We start from the raw sequence: 10,254 nt of genomic DNA on the forward strand, positions 1-10,254 counted from the left end.
AGTGGCCCCCTAGCAACCACATAGCAACACCCTTGCATCATGACAATGACATTTGCATGGGTAGGTTTGCACACAAAATCAAGTTTTCTCCATTTCAAACCTGTTTTTACTGTGTCTGCTTCTCTGCGTTTCCACCACCAAGGAAGATTTATGTACTTTAATGACAGGATGTAATTTAGACCTAAAAGTTGAATGATTCAACTACGGTCTATTACACTATGCATAATCAAACCTCTACATTTTTCACTCCAGTGGTTTTTCTCCTTCTCCTGTCCCTGTGGTGCTATATAATAGCTCAAGTACTTCAATAACACAACAGTGTTAATTATGAAAGGGAAGGATGATGAACAGATTTTGAGTGCAATACTAAACCCTAGTGGTGAAATATTGCAGTGCAGAATTTATGATTTATTTAAATAACTGCATAACAGACTTTCAAGCTGGTTTGTGAGCTGTTCCATTTATAACTGTATATATAATTTAAAATAGTGGGTTCTGCTTTCCTTGCATGTCCATGATCCTCTCAATGGATTAGGTTGTTTCTGTTCTGAACATACATGTCCCTGTGAGATTGTTCTGCAATAACAACACAGCAAAAATGGCTGTGGAAAAACTTTAATTAACCACTGAAACAACAGTTACACCCAGGAGGAAATCGCAAGCATTATTATTTTATTCCTCTTCTCACAGCAGAAGAGACACACTTATTAAACCACATAGGCTACATAATATTAGTAATCACGCCTGCATAAGCAGCTTAAATGGAGAGTAATTTATATTCATGCTCTGCATTGCTGTCAGAATATCCCTTATGATATTTCACAGAGTGCTGGTGCTATTATTCATCTAGCACACTGGTGTGGTGTACAGAGATCATGAAAAGCGCTTGTTTTCTTCTGTATAGGTGAAAGTGTCTCCCTGGAAGGGCAGCGCTGGTGGCTGGTTGTAGATGCCCATCAGGAAGATGCAGATGGTTCCTAACGTCATAACTGGAGTGATCACATAGAAACAGAGTCTGTCCACTGTCCTGGCAATCCCACTCCAGTTGTCCTTTTCCTGGAGTAGAAACATGTGTTTAGCTTGTGGAAAAAAATTATATTTATATTTAACAACAATAATAATAATAATAATAATAATAATAAATAATAATAATAATAATAATAATTCAATACACCTTTCACACAGCACCATCTAGTTATGGTCATGTTGTGCATGTGCTTAATGTAATTAAATGAATCATTAAATTAAATGGATTAAGAATTTATTAAATTAATAATTAAGTTAAAATTAAAAATATATTTTTATAAGATAAATTCATAGTGGAAACTAATATTTGTATGTATTTCTTTATGTATGCAGTCTACTCTATCATTATTAAAATATGATAATATTTAGTATTTTATTTAATTTATACAAAAAATAATAATATAATAAAATGATATTACATAAAATTATAACATATAGTATATAATATATCATTATATTAATATAATATATTCATATATTAAAGGATACAAACAAAATTAACAAACAAACAAAAAAGTTATATAAAAAACATCACTACAAATGATTCAGAAATTATATTTATTTATTGTGATACCTAAATTACTATGAAAACCTGCTGTATCAAATATGCTGTATCAAATGGGTTAAAGGGAAGAGGGAATCATCTCCTGCAAAGTTGGATTTAATTGTCTTCTTACCTCATTATAGTCATTTTTGTTGTGCATGTGTTTAACGATGTAATTGGCTCCTTCCACAGCTGGCTTCATCTCGTTGTAGAGCTGTTCTGACACCTCTGAGTCATTACTGGATGTGTACGCTGTGAAGAATTTACTCTTTTAATGGTATTAAACTATGGTAACACTTTAAATATGATTATAATGTGAGTTTAAAGTGTCATGCTGATCATGTGGGACTGACTAGCTTTGGGAGTGGGGCGAGCAGCCATGCCATGCCTCTCAGACTGCTTCTCGAACATCAGTTCGCTGCGTGATTTAACACTATAGTACTCCTCGGCCTGGGCGATGTACCCCAGTGAGCTGGAACGCCGCGGCAACGCCCCTTCCAGGCTGGGTTTGTCATCGGCAGGACGGGACATGTGAAGAAGACGAGGCAGTCGCTCCAAAAAGAACTGTAGCAGACAAGAAGAGCAGTCGTTAAAAAGATAATGCATATGAAAATTTGCTAAAAATGTAATCACCCTCAGACCATCCAAAATGTAGCTGATTTTGTTTCTTTGTTACAACAGAAATGTAGCACTACATCACTTGCTCACCAGTGGATCCTCTGCAGTGAATGGGTGCCGTCAGAATGAGAGTCTAAACAGCTAAATATATAAAAATTATTTTAAAAAATCATAATAGTCACAAAAGACTTCAATCCTTCGATTAATGTCTTAAGTAAAAAGTTTTGTGTTTGTAAGAAACAAATCCATCAAGTTGTTTTAACTTTAAACTGTTGCTTCTGGCCAAAATCCCTAATAACGCTTTCTCCTATGAAAAAGACCATCCCCTGTTGTCCTCTCACATCAAAATCCACTAACACTTTTAATAGAACTGTTTTCGCTTGTAAATGGTGCTTTATCTGAGCATATCTCTCCTGATTCAGACAACATTTTCACTGGAGAAAGCAATATTATGGATATAAGACTTGTGCTTTGGCCGGAAGCAAAGAAGTTAAAAATAAGTTGGATTTGTTTCTTACAAATACACAGCTTGTAGCTTTTCGACTGGATTTGTGTGGATCTCATAAAAATTTTTATGATGTTTTTATCAGCTGTTTAGACTCATTCTGATAGCAACCATTCACTGCAGAGGATCCATTGCTGAACAAGTTATGTAATTCTAATGTTTAATACATCTACATCATAAATTTTCAAAAAAATTTCATTGACGAATTGCTTTTGTTTCTCTTTTAAAAGCATCTGCTGAATGCATAAATAAGTAAGAAAATAAATAAATGTAATCTTTAGCAAATCTCAATCCCATTTTTCATACTGTACATTATAATATTGTGAGATCGAAATTCATTGAAAGTATTTAAATTACTTGATTTTGCTATTGTGTTAATTTTTTTATTTATTTAGACAAAATACTACAGAATGTTAATATTGAACATGAAATGAAAATAATTTTCAAAATTCTGTATGCATATGCTGCTACTATTACACACCATCAATAAAAAGCAACATTTTTGGACACAATAGTCAAAGTTTATCATGAATGAGATTATCAGCTAGGTTCACATGCAAAAAAAATAAAAATAAATGTAATTATAACACAGAGAAGTTAGGGCCTGACCTCTTTGGTCCATTCGGTCATGACATGGGTGCTGGGTGTCCGAAAATGCAAGTTGAGCACAATTACGCAATTCAGCACCACCACAGTGACCAATACCATGATAAACATCAGATACCTGTCAAAATAAAAAAATAAAAAAAACATTTTATTACTTTTTTACTGTTGCTAATTAATAAATAACTTCAATCAATACTTTAGTATCGTCAATAGCTTTTTGAATTTATTCTATATTAGTGATACCGAAACATTCTCATGCAATATATCTGATATTGGCATACTTCACAATTAAGGGAACTGCCATAGACGTCTCAGGAAGGCGCTGTGAAATTAGCAGCAGAAACACAGACTGAGCCAGCAGCACAGAGATGGACAATGTCATCTTCTCACCACCTGAAACAGGAAAAAGATGTAATGACATACAGTTTTGTAACATGTATGGAAATTTAAAATACATAACAAGCAAACATATATTTATTCTGATATATGTAACAAACATATTAACTGCTTCTTTCAATACTCTGTCATGGTATTTCTGTCATATGTGTAGTACACTCACTGTCCGCAGGCAGGTAGTAGACGAGTGAGGCCAGGAAAGAGATGAGCACGCAGGGAATGATTATGTTGACAACGTAGAACAGAGGTTTTCGTCTAATGATTAGGTAAAAGGTGATATCCTGGTGCTTGTTGCTTTCCACTGGGATGTTTTTATAAATGTTGTTCCTGGCAGGCTTGTGAACAATTTCCCACTCGCCATTTTCTGCAAGAAAGGAGACTGATAGATTGAATATTTGGATGAAACAGCAGAAAAAGATAAATATCTTTCTGTCAGATCTCACCTGTGAATCCCTCAGGATCGATAATGATCCATTCCACCTTGTAGGACTTCCCATCCTCGTCCTGCTCCTCTTTCAGATTTAAGCTAATCTCTTTGGCATTGTAAGTTAATGAGCTGATAGAGACAGAATGAGTGTCATGGGGGTCATTAGGCAATAAAATACATGAAGTAATTCATGCAGCAGGTACAAATACGTATAAACATACTACAAAATGTACCTAAACTTTAGTGTGCAGTTCTGCCAATCAAAAGGGAAGTAGTTGACGTTTATAGAGCAGGAGCTTCGAAATATAGCTGGAGGCAACCAGTACACATATCCACTGGAATAGATCAACACGTTGCAGTAATAGGCCACCTGGAACTGGGCATCATTGCTATTTTAAAGAAAAATAAATGTAACTACTTTCATAAAAACCATAAATATCAAGGATGGAGAAAGATAGCCTACTTGTTTTCAAGAACAATCTCTGGTAACCACACCATACTTGGTGGCAGGCGCAGGACAGGAATGTTATCAAACTCTGTTTCATTCCACTCAAGTCTATAATCAGTCCAGACCTTAAGAAAATATTATATTATATATTATATATTATATATTAAATACTAAACAAAAAAATATATAAATAAAACAATACATTTAGGAATTCATATAATGTACTTACATGCTCCATCCACACATTTGTTAGTAATGTTTCATCAACTTCTTTCTGTCATGGAAAAAACATCTTTGTTAGACAGACTGGCACAGTATCAGACAATATTTATTTGACATATTGTACAGTATGAAATAGTCCATACTAATATTTCTGGTTTATAATATTTAATATCTCCCCTGCTCTGTGTACAAAAACTGTTTATAGTGGCAATATTATATACTCACCAAGGAAATAAGATTAGAAAGTGTCAGTGCCAGATAAATATCTACAGTATCATCTTTATTTTGGACCGGACGAAGCTCTTTGTTGTAGCCACGCTCCTTAAAAAGGTAGTTGATGAGGCGTTCCTCTTCATTCCGGCCCCAACATTCTGCGAAACAGAACATATCTTCACCTTTCAGAAAGTTTTATCAAATATGTGTATTTGGGTACCACATTTTTATGATGAAAATAGCTATGTATATAGATGTAGTACTCTTACAAAACAACAAAATTATAGAGGTTCCGCTACTCTAAAAATATTTTACATTGTCATTGTTAAAACATAATGATAATCTTCTACTGATTCAATAACAATCTTTAATATAATGCAATCACCATTCAGTCCTTAAAGTGCTATAACTTACCATTTAGTAGTTGTTTTACTATATAAGCATGAAAGATCACCTGACAGATAGAGGATATTAAGCTATTAAATATTTATTTAGTTTGTCCTACCTTGGAGAAAGAAGAAAAACAAGGACACCGTCAACAGATGAAGAAAGCTTCTCATCATGTCATGCGGTTGTATGACTTCCTATCACTGTTATTGTTGTGCCCATCCAGGGCTTTACTGCACCGCTTTTCCCTTGACTGACACAGACAGGTGTGGAATCAATCCAGAGAGGAAAAAAACACACACATAATGTCCAATGTTGATTACCTGCACTAAAGAGACTGTTGGAGTGCTCAGCAATAATTAGGGGCCCAAACTGAGTGAGCAAAGTGATCAAAAATATATGTCCTTTTCCCAACACTCATTCTTATCTCAACCGAGAAGTCGACCCAAACCACCCCTCATAAACTGTGAGATGCCAACTGCACCGCTCTCCACTTTTGTCCACATGGCTAGTCTAAAAATGGATCAACAACATTCCATTGGTGTTCCTACAGCAGGCCACCTGTCACCGAAACAGAATGTGTTTACACAGACTGTGAGTCTTTAAGGCAAACGTCAGATCTCATGGAAGCCGTTGGTGCTGGCTGACATGAGTTGGAAAAGAGAGTTGGATTGTCATGTTTTCATCAGGGTTTCTGTTTTTTTTTTTTTTTTTTAAATTATTATTTTTATTTTTTTTTTTTGCTACTATACAAGCTCTATGATGTCTTGAAAATGCCCAGCAGAGGGAGCCAAAAGATAACTCAAGGTTTTTAACAAGGAGACAACAGAGCAACGCCAGGATGGGCAGCAGTTTTTCACATATTTACCCATATTTACTCAATGCTTTGACATAAAATTTAGGATTAGTGAGGTCATAAATTGTGTATTTTAGATCATGTGATTCTGAATTCACTGATAAGTAAAATAAATAAATAAATAAATAAGCACTGCTATATCTGGTTTTATTTGTATATATTTAAGTCAAATGTTCATTCTTGTTACTTTACTAAAGCCGACAAGGGCTGATGAATGGCTACTAGTAAGTAAAACTGGGTTCCATCAACAATTGGAATACATACCGAACCACAAATTTGCAATTGGTTACTAGTACCAAGCTACTTGGAAATATTGGGATGCAAAATAACGAATAAACACAAGTGGGGAATTTATATTGGAGTAAACAATGAAATTAAGATATACTAGTCAATAACTGATTACTTTCTAGTATAATAGGTACTAGTAATATAGATACTAGTTTAATTTCTAGTTAAACGTCTTACTATAGTATTGTACTGTCTTTCACTCGTGTATCCTTATTTATTTATTTCTCCCTATTCCCTCCCCCTTCAAACCCGGATGAATGACTTCACTTTTCCCTCTGGGTTTCCTTTATGGTCTCGGAATCTCCCTGTATTTCTCACAAGAGCTCATCTGCTGGCGGACGCATCCCTCCTCTCTCCGGTACAACCGACGGTTCGGTTAGGAGAGCAGCACGACTGCACCTGCTGATAGATAGTTGATCCAGGCTTTTACCTGGACTGTATTTTCCGACACTGAATTAAAAAAAAAAAAAAGTAGTAGTTTAGACAGACTTTATTTATATCTTCCTACAAATAATATTCGCTTTTCCCCACAACTTTAGCTGGGATCTTGAGTAGGATAGCCATGTCCGAAGTGCTGCCATACAACGAGGGGAAGATGAACGGCTACGGGGCGGACAGTGATGTCAGTCAGCTCTCCTTCAGCTGTCGACTGCAAGACACGAACTCGTTTTTCGGAACATCACAGTCCAAAAGGCCACCGAAGCTCGGGCAGATTGGCAGGGCAAACCACGGTAGGTATCAAGCGGGTTAATATTACTTTGAAAAAATAAATGTGAATATGCAATCATCATAACATATTAAAATTGAACTTACCTGTAACGATGGCTAATAAACATGACAAACAGAGCACAAGGTTACACACATAAACACAAATTAACATCAAGTAAACACATGAGACAAAAACAGTAATAGTAGCCTAATAAAAAAAAAAAAAAATTGTGAATATGAAGAAAGTGTAAAATATACGCTTTAAAAAAATTAATCTGATGCAACATGCAGAGAACTCTTGGAATGTATAAATATGCAATATGAATTTACATTTTACAGTAAACATACATGTATTGTCTTATGTATTAGCATTTTCACTCAATTTTATGGGAATTGAGTTTTTTTATTTTAATTTTTTTTTTTTTTTTTCTCTACAGTATTTTTACAATATTTTTGCATTAAAATAAAATCTAATATAATTTTTCACTGTATGTGTTGAGGGAACCTACAGTTAACCAGTTACAGTTATTATTATTTTTCCACTAAAATGAAGGTTATCTTAGTGTACATACAGTACATAAAAAAACAGCTCTTGATAGCACATTTTCCTGCTGACATAATTAGATAAATGCTACTTTTCTTGCCTTTATGCATACAATTTAAAAGCTCTACTAAACTGTGTCCTTTCTCCACAGTGGTCATTGAAGATGACCGAATAGATGAAGTTCTCAAAGGGATGACAGACAAGTCAACTCCTGGTGTGTAAACTTGAACGATTATACTTTGTCAACCTTTTCTTTTAATCACCGGTTTGACGCACTTGTCGCCTGTGCATGTGAACGAGAGGTGAAGATGATGGTTCAGTGTATGAGTACAGGACGAAGGATGAAGAGCCACTCTGCACGATGGGTTAAAATAGCGAGATTTGAAGACGCTGGCAATTCTCCAACTGAAACCCATCCCAAACCGCTGCTGTGAAGAAAGCATCCCATGATTTCTGGTCATTTAGCCCCTCGTCTCGTAGACGCCGTGGGTCTGGGTGTGAGATTTCATCACGACATCAACAAACAGAAGCCCCTGTTTCATAGGCATCTATCACACTATGAGCTGCTCGTTCAAGGGAGCTGTCCAGTTCAGCACCTGACGCACAACTTGACTGTCTTTCCAGAGAAATAAGCTACATTTATATCTTGCATGGAAATGGGATGATGTATGTAATCGAGGGAAGATTGATTACATGTTTTATTCACTTCCTTCACATCTACATCCATTCCATTTTCAATCCTTGACTGATCATATGCCCAAAATACATTTTATAGCCAACAAAGCCACTTAAAGCCAGCAAGGAAGATCTGAAGAATCAGCAATGGAGGGAAAATAAGAAGGAGTACTTCTTGTTTGATTTATTGCATCTTTTCTATGACTGTTTATTTGTTTGGCGTCGTGTATAGATTAATATATACAGTTCTCTTTGCATGAACTTCTCTCTTGTGCCATTGCGGGTGTTTCCACCTCTTTTAAACCCAGGCACGCTTGTTTTTACCAAAATCAATATTTGTATTTTTTATATCTGAATATTTGTTACTCAGAACAATACTAGATCATCAACACAGACAGGGTATGTGAGGATACAGAGGCATAAAACATAATCATAAAGGACAGACTGAATGTTATTTTGGGGAGGGGGTTTCACAAATCAGCATAAACACGCTTTCTGTTGCAATAAGTGCTCATGTCTTTGTTGATAATGAAATGGTTTGGAAATATAATTTCAGAGTATGTTCAACAGCACTCTCACTGTAATTACATCAGTGGTGTGAGCATCTCAGTTGATTATTTATTTATTTGTTTGTTTTTGTATTATTTTAAAATGTTCAGTGTGTGGTTTATTGTGCATGGGATATTTTTCAAGCTTATAACCAATTTATGAAGCAAAAAATTGTACACAAATGTCTCTACATTCTACAAATGAATGAATAAATGAATTCAGATGATTCATTCATCATGAGGTTTCTTTCTTTATTTTTTTACTTAAATAACTGGAGGGGAAATGAGAACATACAGTAGATTCATAAATGACTAGGAATAACAAATACTGAGATGAAAAAGAGTGAACTGCAGATCATGGGCAATCCTTTAATTTACATATAATCTGGTGAGTTTAAGGGGTCTCTAATGCAGGAATGAGACCAAATTCGATAAATTCAGCTGTTATCAGAAATTAGAGTGAGTGTTGCCCCGTCAGTCAAGCTGAGAGCATGAGGAATAATCAGCAAACAAACCAACACTGTGGCGCATGTGTTCAGGGCATGCAAACCTTCAGCTAGTTTAAATTAACTTGCAGAAAAATATTCTTTACTAGTTTATACTCATAAAAATAGTTATTCTCTATTCAAACCAACACAATAAACTACTTAATAATAAACTATTACTGTATGTAACCAGATAATTATCAACTTAATTAAACTGTATGCTATATCTATAATATCCAAATGTGATCACCGGACACCCAAACACTGCACAGTACACACTGCTAAACCACCCGTCCTTCTCACCTGTGTTCCCTTAATTGCACTTACCTGAAACACACATCCATACACCCCTTGGAGATAAACACGACTTTAAACAACTAGAGAACATAAGCCATTATTGAGTGCTCTTTCCACCAGGCTTAAACAAACAACAGGAACAGGAAGGTGACGTTTGTTTTGAAGCAAAAAGTGTGTCCAAATTGACCAGTTTGACAACAGAGCAGATATTTGTTTAGTCATTTTTCAGTTTTCAAGTGAACATCTTTGCTTTAGGTGTTTGCAACAAAATAATATTATAAAATATTATTAGCAAAAGCCTGCAAAAAGACCTAATATTAGGTGATGCTGAGGTCAAAAATATCAGTAATAACTTTATAACACATACAGACAGCTTAAAAGCAGAAGATATTTCATTATTTTACCCCACAAAAACTGTTATTTTCTATCACTGTTTGAATAAATAAAATACCCACAGATGT

General features: G+C 35.0%; 2 protein-coding genes across 3 annotated transcripts; one reads left to right on the forward strand and one right to left on the reverse strand.

Moving 5' to 3' along the window:
- Nucleotides 1–599: 599 nt before the first annotated feature.
- On the reverse strand, nt 600–5,876 carry LOC109099385 (acetylcholine receptor subunit delta-like). 2 transcript variants are annotated; one of them, XM_042714464.1, is made up of 13 exons: nt 5,716–5,876; nt 5,511–5,645; nt 5,018–5,163; nt 4,800–4,844; nt 4,586–4,695; nt 4,356–4,511; nt 4,139–4,251; nt 3,859–4,059; nt 3,581–3,692; nt 3,303–3,417; nt 1,924–2,134; nt 1,704–1,822; nt 600–1,056 (listed from the first exon to the last, which is right to left on the reverse strand). In XM_042714464.1, the coding sequence occupies exons 2-13, from the start codon at nt 5,566–5,568 to the stop codon at nt 874–876; spliced, it is 1,569 nt and encodes a 522-aa protein (XP_042570398.1). In that variant the 5' UTR covers nt 5,569–5,645; nt 5,716–5,876; the 3' UTR covers nt 600–873. The 2 variants fall into 2 exon arrangements, with proteins under 2 accessions (XP_042570398.1, XP_042570397.1); XM_042714463.1 differs by having other exon boundaries at nt 5,511–5,869.
- A 952-nt stretch (nt 5,877–6,828) lies between these two features.
- Nucleotides 6,829–9,246, forward strand: LOC109102887 (calcium/calmodulin-dependent protein kinase II inhibitor 2-like). The gene is made up of 2 exons (XM_019116232.2): nt 6,829–7,267; nt 7,940–9,246. Exons 1-2 carry the CDS (start codon nt 7,099–7,101, stop codon nt 8,008–8,010), a joined length of 240 nt encoding a protein of 79 aa, XP_018971777.1. The 5' UTR covers nt 6,829–7,098; the 3' UTR covers nt 8,011–9,246.
- Nucleotides 9,247–10,254: the final 1,008 nt, after the last annotated feature.

This window comes from Cyprinus carpio, chromosome A24, assembly GCF_018340385.1.
Source record: "Cyprinus carpio isolate SPL01 chromosome A24, ASM1834038v1, whole genome shotgun sequence".
Taxonomy (NCBI): Eukaryota; Metazoa; Chordata; class Actinopteri; order Cypriniformes; family Cyprinidae; genus Cyprinus; species Cyprinus carpio.

Coding starts and splice junctions, on each gene's coding strand:
- LOC109102887 (XM_019116232.2), top strand. CDS start 7,099: ATGTCCGAAGTGCTGCCATACAACGAGGGGAAGATGAACGGCTACGGG. Junction 7,268..7,939: donor GATTGGCAGGGCAAACCACG/GTAGGTATCAAG, acceptor CTTTCTCCACAG/TGGTCATTGAAGATGACCGA.
- LOC109099385 (XM_042714464.1), bottom strand. CDS start 5,568: ATGATGAGAAGCTTTCTTCATCTGTTGACGGTGTCCTTGTTTTTCTTC. Junction 5,164..5,510: donor GTTTTTCTTCTTTCTCCAAG/GTAGGACAAACT, acceptor TCTGTTTCGCAG/AATGTTGGGGCCGGAATGAA. Junction 1,057..1,703: donor ACAAAAATGACTATAATGAG/GTAAGAAGACAA, acceptor TTTCTACTCCAG/GAAAAGGACAACTGGAGTGG.